This window comes from Bactrocera latifrons, unplaced genomic scaffold (assembly GCF_001853355.1).
Source record: "Bactrocera latifrons isolate USDA-ARS-PBARC rearing strain unplaced genomic scaffold, ASM185335v1 scaffold_13, whole genome shotgun sequence".
NCBI lineage: Eukaryota > Metazoa > Arthropoda > Insecta > Diptera > Tephritidae > Bactrocera > Bactrocera latifrons.
In genome coordinates, this window is record NW_017534741.1 from 809,083 (window position 1) to 823,658 (window position 14,576).

Consider the following 14,576-nt stretch of genomic DNA (forward strand, 5'->3'; position numbering starts at 1 on the left):
TGCTTATTAAATATTTTTGTCCTCTTATCGCTTATGCAATGGAATCTGCTGATAGCGGCCGCTTAACGAATCACTCTAGGTGGTTTTGTCGGCGCTCGCTATACTTTACCATTGCAGCAGACGCCGTGCGTACATTGGCTTGTGCCTGCCGACCTTACGTCACAGTATTCGCACTAATGACGGAATCAGAAATTAATTAAACGCGTAATCTAATTGAATCATGAAGCATTTTTCGGTGTAAAATCACTAGAGTACATTTGCCTATACTTACATATACTATAATATTTGTTGTTCGCATCCACGTGATAATAAATTAGCCTTGATTAACATGATTGGAGTAGAACACCAGCTAAGCGTGGAGCAATAAAAAACTCATTTAATTGAAAACAAATTTAATGAAGAGTTGTATAACCAGGCGCGCATAAGTGAACTATTTTTTATAAAAGTTACGTTGTGGTGAAGGCCATCGTAAAGCTAAATCGTTGGCCTCTCCAAATCAGCTCAAGAATACAGCGCAATTTCATTGTGACAAAAGAGTCAAAGGAAATTGTAATTTAAATTCTCCATATATTTCCCATTATAAATCCCTAATTACTATTTTATATTATAATTCTGCTCAACAAAAGTCGATATACCTCAGACCTGACCAGGATCACTAAAATGAGGTCAAAACATCGGTAAAAATTTTAAAAAGTATCTAGAGCGTGAAGAACCTCTATATGTTCCAAATCGACCAACCAGCAGTTTCATATATGTCTCTTCAGTTGATTTGAAACTATTAAGATTATTTAGATATCTTATACATTGATCAAATCAAACTATAAGCACAAATGTACATACATATCTTCCATAATGACCGATGTGTTCGATACAGAGTCAACCGGGTGGACCGTAATCCGCATATTTGGCGCTTAAGTTAAGGAATGGACCAATTTCGTACACTTTTGGATGAAAGCATGCGCTGAGTTTTGTCTCTATCGAAAAGATAGATGAAAAAATGGTTTCAAAATAACATTCTATGAGAATGCTTACAGTTATTCATACTACAGTCCGGTAGTACAAAGGCTGGCATAGAATTTCTGCTAAAAGTGACATACCAATTGCCGACTTTTCGTCCCGGTCCATATGAAAACTTTCTGTGTAATTATTCCAATTCTAGTTCCAAACAATATAGAATCTTTTGGGAAAAAAAGAATTTGTTAGAGAATTAGTCCCTCAGTTTTTAAAAATTTCAGAACCGCCGATATTGGACAATTATATCATATGGCTGTCATACAAACCGAATGGTCTATACTCGTATTATGGCCTCGTATGGAAAACTTTTTTTATTTCACGAAGTACGTTCAAGAGATATAGTACGGATTATTATACAAGTGAGCGAATTATTATTCTTAATACCTTAAAAAAGCGATCAAACACAAGTCCTTGTATGGAAAACTTTTTTATTTAAAAATTCTGGAAATTTGGCATGGATGACTGCTAGAGCAACGCTTTAATTTCCAAACATATTTTTCCGATCTTGTAACTGGAGCATAAAACTGCTTATCATAGTCTTGAACGGAAGATTTTTTGAATATTTAAAAATGCCAAGAAATGTTCACCAAAATCTTCATTTTTTCTAAAAACGTCGGCCAAAAATACAAATTTCAGTTTTGTTTTATTTTCTCTTCGCTTCTACACTTAGTTTATGGCCTTAGGGAAAACACATATTTTTTCTTGTTACTTCCTATGAACCTCTAAGTAGTTCTATGGTCAATGCGGAAGGTCTGTGGAAAATGACATCGTATAGCCGAGCTTTGAAGATTTTCGTTTGAAAGTTTCACAAAATTATCATAAAATATATATTTTTGGAATAAAAAAGTTTTAATAAAATATTTAATTGTTATGAGATTTTTATATTAAATCATTAAAAATAAAAATAAAAGTAATAAAAAAATTTTTTGTTAAGTTTAAGTGTGTTACTATACATGTTATAAAATTTTTGTTTTGAACACTTTTAAGTGAAAATTTTTAATTTTAAATTGTTAATTTTGATTTGACTATAATTTTCTTTTTGTTCATTTAATGACTGCATTTCTTTTGGCGAATAAGGAAAGCAAACTTACACTGGCATCAAGGACACTTTTTCTTTATATTTTCATGTGATATTTCGAGAGAAAATTTCCCAAATATTGACATTTCAAAAAGCGCGATTATTTGCCATTTTTACTTGATTTTAATTTCCGAAAACACTAAACACACGCTTCCAATCACAAAGCTATTTGAAAAGCATAGCTTTTGGATTGAGTTGTCGCGGCACTGGTTGTCGCTTTCGAACAGCAATGAATTTATTTCGATTTGAAATTTTTTCAAATTCAATTTTCACAAAAATATGCACACATACGCTTAAGCGACACTTTTTAATTTTATTTTCAATTTGCATATTATTTGTATTTTTATAATTTTTTTTTATGATTTTCTATTTCCTTCACCACTAGCACCAACACTAAATTTATTTATAAAATTCGTATGGAGCGCAACAATAACTGCACACCAATGGCCGTTGCAAAAGAACTCAATCGAATGGCGGCAGCGCCAACCGCCAAGCAACAACAACAACAACAACGTACATACATATCAATTTTTCAACTTTATAAACCCAACTCGCTGGGGTTACAGCACTCGCAATTGATTTCAAATTCATTCGCATTTATAAACGCACATACATACATACATATGTGATTTGCATTGAATTCACAAGCAGTAAACAACAACGGCAGCAATGGTAGCAACGGTTTAAATGTGACATTTAGAGGAAATCACTCATGGCAGTATACAGACATATGGAAATATTTGTTTCAACTTACTAGTCATGCGAAGCTTTCGAAAATGATGTCTCACTAAATTATTTGCAGATTGTTTTTTTGTTTTTGTTTGTAATTAACACATTTATTAAGCACTTTGAATTAGCGCGTAACGGCTATAACTTTAAATGCACAGCACTGCCTACTTAACAATGAACAACAATAAACATTTGGCAACCACTGACTTCTGCTGCGAAAGCTAATAATTTATTTTATTTTTTTAATTTCAAAGCAACGCTACACACAATTGTAAACAAATTTCGAATTTGAACTTTAAAACTTTAAAATATTTTTTTAACACTTAAAAATAGTTGTTGTTTTTAGGTGCTACTTCAATTTGCTCGCAACTGTTGCGCTTAACGGTCGAGCACGATGTGTTTTGGCGCAGCCTGTGCGCTGGTGTTTTTATCAATTTCGACGGCAGTCGGCGAAGAACTAAAGTCCCAATGCTGTAGATGTATGTGTGTGTGTGTGTGTGTGTGTGTGTGTGAGTTTGTTGGGAAACAAATGGCTTGTGATGCGTTTGCGTGGTATACAGTGCAGCCAGACGGCATATATTTAAAATATTAACAAGTTCTAAATTTAAGCTTGAAATTACTTTCATAAAAATACGGCAGTGGTTTGCCTATATCTAAATTTTATCCACTAACAACAACGTTCTTCTAATAAAAATTACCAATTTGAGCGCTCCCAGTGGCATAAGCAGTTTCAACATGCTTTGAATTTAATTTAGTTAGGTTATGTGAAGAAGTATTAGTGTTTACATTTTTGGCTATATATATTTACTTACTATTGACATATCTACTGCATATACATACAATTGCATATAAATTTAACCGCACGCTATTAACATCATTTGCGCCACTGTGGCACCACTGTTGGTGCTCATCGAATATTTCCGTTGCTGAGCGTGCCGGCCGGCATTGTGTGCTCTAAAGCTTTGCCACTGATAAGAAAGCTCGGCGCCTAAAGAGTATTTTGAATGAAATATCTTAACAACATAAACACGGGTTTCCAATTGAGAAGGGCTACTTGTAAGGATTAACTGAAGCAAGCAACACGTGACTTTAATAAGTATGCCAAAAGGTAAATACTATGTATATATATACATAGCTAATGCAAATGTATATGTATATTTACCACGAATGTTGAACACATTAAACATGATTTATCGAAGTGAAATTCATTAGAAATGTTGTGTGGACTAGCAAATGAGAGCTAAATAAGAAATGGTATTCCCATATATGTGCATTTGATGCTTCAATTTAAGATTATTTATCATCCGAAAACTGAGCCTTATTCTCTGGAATCTCGTTAGCTAATTGAAGTCTGTGCATAAAAATATTCTTGTTATTACCGTTACAGCGGCTAATAGCTTCTCTGGCACTTCTTTCTTCCTTCGGCTGTTTTTTACACATATTTTTAGGCGCATATAAAGCTTCGGCGATCGCCCTGATACAAATACATACATGGAAGACGAGCACTAACAGGACCAGAGCTCGATCACTCTCCCGACCAGCACCACGCATCCAACAGATATGTATGTATCCTTGACTAAGGGTTGTTTCATAACTTCTTCATTATCTCATCCAACAGATATTTATGTATCCTTGACTAAGGGTTGTTTCATAACTTCTTCATTATCTTCTATGATAATATACGACAGAGAGATAGGTCAGACATTAACATTGATATCGATTGCTTTACATATGGCTCAATAAGCTCACGACTTCCGGTGTGAGACCAAGTATCCCCCGGGTAGCCAAACCACTGTCGTTTGAAGTCGAACTAAAGTGAGAAGGCGAACCAACCCTCCTAAGGGTTGTGCGCTGGATTTGGGACCGTAATATAAACACGGTACGTAAATAAACATTTCTGCTTACGCCAGACTGGATATGGAAGTGAAGCAAATGGGTCTGGTAGTGAACGAATGCAAGACGAAATATCTCCTGACATCAAACAATCAGTCGTAGCACTAGCGACTTGGCTCTCAAGTCCGTGTTGACAGTCATAACTTCGAAGCCGTTAATATTTTCGGCTACCTTGACCCAACATCATGTCGTCCGATTGGATGAAAACACTCCAGCACCGAGAGCATTCGTCGCTATGTAGATGACGAAGTATCATCACAAAATTTGACATGGATTATTGGCTAATAAAACGGCACAATCTCCAAAGAAATTGTTCAAATCGGACCACTATAGCTTATAAACTGTTTAATATTATAAAATATCATCAGGAATGGATTACTGTTAAGCTAACTTTTTAATTCCCGAACATACTATTTAGATCGAATCACAGGAGCATATGCATACATAAATTGAATTTCTTATCTGATTTATTCACCAAAACAATTTTTTGTTTTCACCCTGTGCTCTTTCCCTTGATCGACCACACAGAATAGAAATACATACACATACATATGTACATATGTGATCAGAATTGTAAGAACTTTAATACTATACTATCTGGAATTTAGAATTGTTTATTTTGTTTATTATGAATTATGAACTTTTTAGTACCGATTAATTATTATCTCATTTCAATTATACCAGTTCCAAAAACACACAGGTTTCCTCAAGCGCTTATATCAAGGTAAGCTGTAAACCATCATTCGACAAAAATTTTTTGAGAAATGTTTCTTTCGCTACAACGACAACAAAATACACTTTCCAATGCTGTCATTTGGGGCTTGTAGAATCCGATTTTGCGTTTATAACAACTGGAAGCAGATTTTAAATGAATAAAGCTCTTCAGCAAATCAACGCCCTTTGTTAGGTTTAGATCACGTGACGAATATTTGCTGTTATTATTAATAAACGCTATTTTTTAACCAAATGCGGAAAAGGCAAATTTCGCCGAGAGCTTTTATATTCATGCACACACTTATGCAGAATTATATTAGCCAGCACTTGATATTACAATATGAGCCAATGCCATGCAGTATTAATAGCCTAGAACAATACGCAATAGCTACAATCGAGGTAAAAAAAAGTGCAAAGCACATACGCGCATTGACTGCTGTGCACGCACTCACTGTCCAATTCACACATGTATATACATAAATGCATATGTACCCAAATACTAGTATGCACGCATATTTGCACTTGCTCATGTACATACATATGTATGTATGTATCTTCGAATGTGTGTAGTGTTATGTTGATGTTGCGCAATGATGCCACACAAAAAATGACCTTTCATTCATACCTGTAATATGTACGCACATACATACATACATATATATGTATATGTAGCTCCATGCAATAAGTATTTTAATACCGAATGTGTGGCATATTGCAGTGCAATCAGGAGCATGACGCGTTTCCATAACGGCTCATCGTTACAAATACCCACTAACCTACGCGCACACAGCGGCAGCAACACAACAACAAAGCTACAGCGCAACAGATAAACACCACCTGATTCAACTGAATGCAGCCAGACGCACTAGATGCGGTTGACTGATGGTTTCCATATAAAATTTGTAAATAGAATGGCATACATACATACAAGCATAGTTATGTAGATGAAAGCGCATAGAAAAAGTAACAGTGCTTTTAGTTCGGTGGGTGTGTATGCATTTGTTTAATATACATACATGCATATGTATGCATGCGCGTCTGCTGAGCCCAACTTAGATAGAAAATTTGTGCAAATATGTAAATATGTCATTTGTGTTTTCAATTTCGACCGCAGCAACAAAGGTCCATTCAGTGCGCATCACTGCAATGTAAACAAACTTTATATGTAGGTAAGTATGTATCCTGTGACTGCAAGGATATTGTGCAAATTGTCTGCGGTTATATACATACATATGTACATATACACATGTATATGCATTTTCATATTTTGTTTTGATATTATTTTTCATAGCAATTGCACGCTTATCAGTGGGACATAACAACGTGCGCATTTACCTTTCCTGTAATACTCACCGACATCCATACAGTATGTACATATGGCAATATGCAGTACACATGTGCGTAGAATCAACTTGCCTCGGCACGCATATACATACATACATACATATGTATGATATTGTGCATCTCCTTCATTTAATTGCATAAGGCTGTGCTTTGTGATTCGAATATACTGTATATGTACAGTAGTATGTACCTGTCTCCTATATACAAGTAGATATGTATGTACATATATGCCTATATTAGCTGCAGCGGCTGTTATCGTTGTGGATTTGCATACAGAACAAGAAAAGTCCTTAATTTTGACTACACCAAAACTAAAATACCTTTCAATGGAACATATGTATGTAACTATACATACAAACACTAATAGAAACATGCGAAACGTTGGGAACCTCATAAAGCATCAACCTTCATAACTAACCCGAAAACGGTCGGCATTCAGTGGAAAATTATTTTCCGTAGACTCGCTGTTTGATACATAAAACCCTCAAGTCGAATTAAGGTTACTTAATAAATGAAAAGAAGTATGAAAATCTTTATTTGCTTTTGGTCGTTCAGTTTGTGCAGCAGTTGGCTCTTCTTGAGAATGATGCATGAAAAATTTCAGATTGATATCTCAAAAATTAAGACTAGATCGGGTATTTACAGGGCGACCTGACTAAATCAACTCAGCGCGTCGATCATTTTTACATAACATATACTTCATAGAGTCTTTGACGTTACCTTCTGCATATTACGGTATAATAGAATGCCATGATACTGTCGGCACGCAATCCTGGTTACTGTAAAAAAATAGCTTTGGTTTGTCTAGAGCAATTGTCACTTCTGTTTGCGTCTTCTTCCTCATTTTTTCTTTTTTTCATCACTCGTGCCTTCATTCGTTCTAATCACAAATGCACACAATTCTATGTTTTTGTCCAGACCCTTTTCTAACTAACTTAATATCCGGCGACAATTATTGCTTTATACACATACACATATGTAAACATAAGCTAAAAATACATATCATTGTTGTTTACATACATACATTGACTGCAACTAAAAATAGTTGAAATTGGAAAGTCTTTCATCAAGTAATTAAGCGCCTTAGTAGCTATTCGTAGAATTCTTAAAATACATTTCATTTGTGTAGACTTCATTGAATTCACATGAGATGGCACTGTTGTTGCATCTAGTCGGTCAAAAATATATTTAAGCATTGTATCTCATAGCGCTTAAGTAAGATTTTTTATTTGATTTTTTTATATTATTGTTATCAGTAATATTAATTATTAAATTTAATTTGCAAGTGTTGTTGTTATTGAGAAACTCATTATGCCTAATTTTACTAAATATTGTGTAAAATTTCATGCGTCTAAATATCGGTATAAAATGTAATAAACATTAGATTCAATGTAGCTGACGGCTATTGCACAAAAAAGAAGAAGAAAAGTTACAACTAACTGTAATTACAAATAATAATATATGTCCAAAATAAAGGCTTATGTTTATAATTGTTTTTGTTGTGAAACTCCAAATAGTTGTCGGAAAGAATTTCACTACTGGCGTAGGCCTTGATCGATAATAAATCCAGCTGCAAGCGGTTGCGTAGACCAGATGTTCTCAAGACAGTTGCTTCTACTTAACCAAAACGGACAAATTAATTCAGGGATGCTATCAGCGAATACTATAACAAGCCGACGTGTTGTGGAAATGCTGTAGGGTATTGTTCATCGTAATAAGCACAAAAGTAAACATAAACTAAAGTTAACTTAACGCAAAAATCAACTTATAATAGCACATGATCAATCATAAAATAGTTGAGTATTTTTTTTTTTGTTCGACAATTTCAATGGTCAAATACATGCACCTTCTATTTTCAATTACACAACCATTTTGCACGTGTATACCAGTTATTTCATAAAATGGATATTCGACAGTAAAACAAAAAATCATTAGTAAAAATTAGAACAATAATAGTAAATTGCATGGCAGCGTCTGAAATCTGTGTTGCAGGAGTAAAATATTTGAATTTTCTACAATATAACATTATTTTGCTAATCTTTAAAATACTGTTTTCACTTAGCCCTCTTAATATATATTCAATCTTCAGATGTAGGTTTGGATGCATTCGAATTATCATCGACTTTATCATATACTTCGCAACCAACTTTATTTTTTGTACATTTTGGAGGCGTATTACGCGAACTCAACACATACGCACGCATACGAGCTTTGTGTTCTTGTTCGTTTTGACGCATTCGTGCATTGTGCTCTTCGCGCATTTGACATAGCTTCAACTCTTCATTTTTACGATAATAACTTAGTTTCAGTTCCTGATGTATTGTTTCGAAACTTAGCCTTTGCTCATGTTCAATGCGTGCATGCTCGATTTCGGCCAGGTGCGAACGTTTTATCAGGTCGAAAATTTGTTTCTTATATTTTTCATCGGTTGGAAGAATTTTATAGATTATGTCGTCTGCACTCAAAAGCGCCCTGGAAGTTTGAGCATCACTTTCGCTGTTGGCGAGTAGTTCAGCGTCGTTTTGTGTGGTCTATGAGCATTAGAATAATGAAAAAAATAAATAAAAATTAATTAGCTTACACATTTGAAATCAAAATCAAACGCAATTACAAAATTAATCACATACATTTAAACGCTGCAGTTTTTTCACTTTGCTGCCACCGTCGGCGCTAGCATTGTCATTGTTTTGCAACTTTTTCTTTTGTATTGGCTTTTTTCTTTGGCGATTGGCTGTGTTCTGTTGCGGCTGCTCCTTCAATGTAACTTCTGGCTGCGATTCAGCGGATTGTGGTGGGGAAGGCAATGCAAGCGTCGATGCTTGCAGGGTATCATCACTAGTGGTTGTCGTTGTGGGTAGGGCCGCTAGAGGCGTATCTTCATCGTCGATACTTAGTAACTCTTTCTTGATTATAATGCCGTTGCTCCGTCCGTGAGGGCGTGAATTGCTTGGATCCTTTTGCATTTCTTCCATGAACTCTACCATGGACAAGCCCTCCAATGTCCCAGCATTTGGAGTCTTTTGCTGGTATTCCCGTTTTGCTGTGTTTTTCATACTTCGCCATTGAACCTGAATTTGTTCCAGAGAGCGATGTCGGAAATTTAGTACGTTGAATCTGAAATGTATACATACATATATACATAATATTAAAAAATATTATTTCATTATATTGCTGCAATATACTGTTTAGTGATATGCATCCAGGCAAGGCGTTTCGACTTTATGCTTTTGGAGTCAACATTACGATTTTCAACATATTCTACTTTTGGTTTTATAACTTCGACCAAGAGACACTGCAAGAAAAGCAACAGGCATCAATTAATATATTCATTATTTACTGCATTTATAACTTTTTATTGAGACATTAGGTCTTTTATGTGTAGTACTCACCCGTTCAGCCTCCTCCCAATTAGTTGACCGCTTTTTTCTGGTGCCCTTTTTCTTGCCGGCACCACCTACTGATTTTTCAACTTCTTCTCCGCAACCATCTTCTCTCGTACGTTTTTGTTGCTCTTGGGAAGCTAATGTAGGTTGTGGGTGTGTTTCTTCAACCGCCTCCTCCGAGCCCATTGGAATATCGGGTTCAGCAGCTGGCGGTACCTTCACTGTCAGCGATACTAGGTTCCCGTTCACCGCTTCTAACTTCATTTTGCCACGGTTTCGCTTCTTTCGTAGCAGCTCCAGATTTTCTTCTATCTTATTGAAATATATTTACACAAACTTAGTTACTATTTTTCTAATTTTTCACACAAAATTTTCTTGTTAGATGTTTTGTTTATACTCATAAATACCAAGAACAAATTAAAATGTCCAATTGGAATTATGTGTGTAAGTGCAACAAATTGATCAAAGTTTGGCAGCACTTCAAGTACTTGGTAAAAAGTACCCTATTTCAATTAAGCAACATCGTATCCACGCTACGTCAAAATCAGAAATTATAAATTAAAACTATATTATTATATCCAGTAAAGACTATTCTTTCCTAAATGCATCTCCATAAATAAAAGGAAAATTTAGTTTGCTTACTATGCTTGTCCAAATATTCAATTTTGTTAATTAAATAATAATAAAAATACAGAAGAATGTAATACTACTCATTGTCTCGACTACACTGAGATAATTTTTTATTCAGCAAGGGATATAAGTAATCGATATTAGTAACGAATTCTGAAACGCACTTACATCGATTATATCACTAATTGTCAAAGTTGTCATATTTGCAGTCTGTCGAAGAAGTAAGTTTTTAATTTAGTGCTCACTGAATTTCGTTTTATAATCAAATAATTTTAGGAGTAAAAATGGCATTTGGTGACTATCCAGCTGAGTATAACCCAAAGGTCCATGGACCATACGATCCAGCACGTTTCTATGGCAAAGGTTTGTAAAATTTATATAGAAAATGTGACGGGTACCATTACGTAATGACGTTTCCAAAAGCAGATTTAGTTCTTCCAAGAAATGTGTACACATATTATTAAAAAATGTTTTTCTTTACAGCTGATGTGCCGTTCGGTCAAATCAAAGTTGGTGAGATTGGCGCTTGGTTGAGTCGCCGCAACAAGTCACCCCAAGCTATTGCTGGTGCCGTTAGCCGTGCCTGGTGGCGCTGGCAGCACAAATACGTGCAGCCAAAACGTGCAGGTGTTGCACCATTTTTCCAGGTTACCCTTGCTGCTATGACCTTCTTCTATGTAATCAATTACGGTAAAATGAGGCACCACAGAAATTACAAATATCATTAAGCAATTAGATTGATATAAAAATACCGATGCCGCAGAGTTATGGCTCGTGCACTGTGAAAATGTGTGAAGTTATGAAAAAATAAAAATAAACTTGTATAACTTTCGTGTTCCGTATTTGCGAACAATCGAAGTGTGGAATAGAAAATAAATCAATTTCCAATTGAAACAATTATAATTATTTGTAAATGACTTTTATACTTGTGTGGTATAGTAGCAATTGAAAATGTTTGATTATTTCTTTGAAGCAGTTTTACAAGAAACTATGTTAGGTTCGGCCGTCGAAACTGAAATACCATTCTCGAATGCATTTTTATAGGATAACATATTTAAAAAAGGACGCTGTTCTTGACTGTGGTCTGTCAGTTTGTACGGCAGCTTAGACAATAATCTGTGCCAAATTTTGTGATGACAAGAACTTGATCGATCATAGCATATAGCTGCTACACAAACTACAGCTATATGCTATGATGGTCCGATATTACAAGTTCCGCAAATGAGCAGAATCTTTGGGAAATCAGGAAATGTGTAAATTTCAGATCAATAACTCAAAAACGAGAAACGTTGGTGAGACTTTCACAGAATCGTCCTGTAAGTATGCGATCAATCCAGAATTTGTTGGAGGTGAATTCAAATTCGTGCAAAAGGTAGATTTGCACAAACGAACGTCCAATCCATTATTTGAAGTATTAAAATTTAGTTAGCAATTGAAATCTTGTGGTCATCATAGGGACAAATGCAAACCTAATAGAATTAACTGCTTAAAATACACTACATCTAAGTTAACTAATCCTTTGAATTCTCTCGTTCATGTATAATTTTAACAAGTAAGGAGCGCTAAGTTCGTGTGCAACCGAACATTCTGTACTCCAAAAAATTACAAGAATCAAAGCCAAGGAAATCATATAAAGTAAAGTCAACCGGATGTTCGAAAATCCCGATATTAGTTAAATAGGGGATAGGACAACTTTTCGCTCAAATTTATCTATTTTAATCACAAAAATACGCCGTTATGCATAAAAGTCGCTCTCCTATTTTCATTGGGATAACTCACAAAGTCACCACGTAAATCGAAAATTTTTATAATAAGTATATGGGAACTAAGGAAAGCATTCATCCGATTGAACCTATTTTTGACATAAGTATATGCACACCATTATATGAGAAGGATTATCCCTTAATTTCAGTTATTTATAGCACATATTGACCGACGTCCCGGTTAGGATGGTAAGGGTTATCTAGGTTGTGAATGAATGAATGACCATATTGGATATGTCGGGGTCTACTCTGGACAAGAAGGAGTTTAACCTGCTACAGTATGCAGAATGAAGTTGCGCTAGGGTCACTCGCGGCAACTCGAGCTCTACTCGGCGTACTGTTCAATGTCGTCGCCGTAGTTAAGGGAAGATCTCTTGATGTTCCTAGTCATTCCTAGAGGCATTCTGTCGTGGTCCGGAGTACAGTATTCTGGCAGTTCTGAAGTTTTCTCACCTGCGTACCACTGCATCCATTCGACCATATTGGTGCGGCGTAATTGAGGAGCGGCCGGCCGATTGCCTTATAAGTTTTCAACAACGTTTCTTGGTCCTTTCCCCATGTACTGCCGGCTAGCGACTTGAGGATTTTGTTCTGTGCCTTGGCGATAATGGTCGTATGGGCAGTGATGGAGCACAGAAAATCAAATGTTACACCTAAATCTGATCAGGATTACCGACAGTAATTGACGTCATCGCCTTCGATATTAAGTTCAAGTCTATACTCCTTCGTCCAGTTCGTAAATATGGTCGCTGTGAATTTGGTGGGAGAAAGTGTTAGGTTCTGTGCAGTGAAGAAATAAGAAAGGTTATCTGTTTACCTTTGAACACATGCCCGATGTCAATATCGTGCAATCATTACGGTTATGGAAACTCCTTCTGGTGGCTGTGGGAGTTTCGAGATTTAGAAGTTAAACAGTAGCGGGGAGAGGACACAATGTAACTATCTCCTCGACCTTGATCTGTAGTCGGTTGCAGTTAAATTGCAAGACGCGGGTTTGTGGCGGGTGTCTATGAGTGATTGTCAGATCAGAATGGGATTCATGTTGCTTGTTGAAGCTCCTATGGGCCGTGAAGGTTCTCTGCTGGCCACTCGGGTGCAGGGGATGCGCAGTACGCGAACTAGGTGCAGGTTGTACAATAGAGGACAAGGGCACAGTAGAGCATTAGCAACACAAGGCCACGTAACTTATGGTCCACTTCCTGTGTGTCTTAAGGTCTGAGCAGGTCTAAAGATGGTTCCATCCATTACATGTATTACACCTGACCGAGGTGGAGTTTAGATGGAGCCTTTTTGCACATACGCAGCAGAAAAATTATCCCGAGCCCAGGTTGAACTCAATGCCAGCACGAGTCAGGAGGATATGGAACAACGCTGCTGCAAGGAGTTGCTCCAGGGTCGACAAACTTAAACTAAAACTTCGCGATCTAAACCGGGTTAGATCACCCAAATAACAGCCCTTAGCTGGATAAAATCCGGGTCGACTCCGGTGCATAGAATGTGGGAATTGTAGAAGAAAAGGTTGTGGTAAACTTAAACCATTCTACCATCAATCCTCACCAATGCAAAGTCGTTGCTTTTTCTGTAGATGACTCTCTATTTACTAATCTGTTTGATGAAGATATGATGGTTTTTAACTGAACTAAGTTAAAAGTAAAAGCATTTGTAAGTATCAAAGGTAGATAATCACTCGAAGATTTAATGCAAGATTTAAAAGACAACGATAAACTTTTCGGTTGTGCAAAGAGATCACCGGAAATATGCTTGGAGCACCCATTTTAACTGAGAAGTTTAATGGAGAAATGATACTGCTACAGCAAACCTGTTTCAGAAGGCTACCGTTTCCAATTGCTCCATTTCAGCATTTGTCAAGAATAATTTCATCGTTCTTTTGGATTTATAAGCATAACATCATTTAATTTTTAGTGTAGAATTATTTGTATAAATGCAGTCAAATGGCAATGCTGACCGTAATCTTAACTTATCTAAAAATTGCGACATCTGTTGTTAAATATTTTTAAATGTCATCCG

At 36.0% G+C, this 14,576-nt stretch overlaps 3 protein-coding genes across 3 annotated transcripts in view; 1 reads left to right on the plus strand and 2 right to left on the minus strand.

Annotated features, from left to right (window-relative positions):
• The window catches only part of LOC108979014 (tyrosine-protein kinase receptor torso), a 124,357-nt gene extending 121,165 nt beyond the window's left edge, over window positions 1-3,192 (minus strand). Inside the window, exon 1 of the mRNA XM_018949576.1 lies at window positions 2,847-3,192. The gene's annotated coding sequence lies outside the window, so the exon portion shown is untranslated. The remainder of the gene's footprint in view (window positions 1-2,846) is intronic.
• A 5,250-nt stretch (window positions 3,193-8,442) lies between these two features.
• LOC108979004 lies at window positions 8,443-10,619 on the minus strand. Its single transcript, XM_018949554.1, has 4 exons — window positions 10,162-10,619; window positions 9,955-10,064; window positions 9,400-9,886; window positions 8,443-9,303 (listed from the first exon to the last, which is right to left on the minus strand). Exons 1-4 carry the CDS (start codon window positions 10,417-10,419, stop codon window positions 8,851-8,853), a joined length of 1,308 nt encoding a protein of 435 aa, XP_018805099.1. The 5' UTR covers window positions 10,420-10,619; the 3' UTR covers window positions 8,443-8,850.
• A 284-nt stretch (window positions 10,620-10,903) lies between these two features.
• LOC108979005 (putative ATP synthase subunit f, mitochondrial) lies at window positions 10,904-11,691 on the plus strand. The gene is made up of 3 exons (XM_018949555.1): window positions 10,904-11,006; window positions 11,062-11,148; window positions 11,269-11,691. Exons 2-3 carry the CDS (start codon window positions 11,070-11,072, stop codon window positions 11,511-11,513), a joined length of 324 nt encoding a protein of 107 aa, XP_018805100.1. The 5' UTR covers window positions 10,904-11,006; window positions 11,062-11,069; the 3' UTR covers window positions 11,514-11,691.
• Window positions 11,692-14,576: the final 2,885 nt, after the last annotated feature.

Bases quoted from the DNA above. Each gene is read 5' to 3' on its own strand.
- LOC108979004 (XM_018949554.1), bottom strand. From the start codon at position 10,419: ATGAAGTTAGAAGCGGTGAACGGGAACCTAGTATCGCTGACAGTGAAG. The intron at 9,887-9,954 runs GTATATTGCAGC...TATACATTTCAG, and splicing joins TGGATGCATATCACTAAACA to ATTCAACGTACTAAATTTCC. The intron at 9,304-9,399 runs GTATGTGATTAA...TAATGCTCATAG, and splicing joins AAAAACTGCAGCGTTTAAAT to ACCACACAAAACGACGCTGA.
- LOC108979005 (XM_018949555.1), top strand. From the start codon at position 11,070: ATGGCATTTGGTGACTATCCAGCTGAGTATAACCCAAAGGTCCATGGA. The intron at 11,149-11,268 runs GTTTGTAAAATT...TTTTCTTTACAG, and splicing joins AGCACGTTTCTATGGCAAAG to CTGATGTGCCGTTCGGTCAA.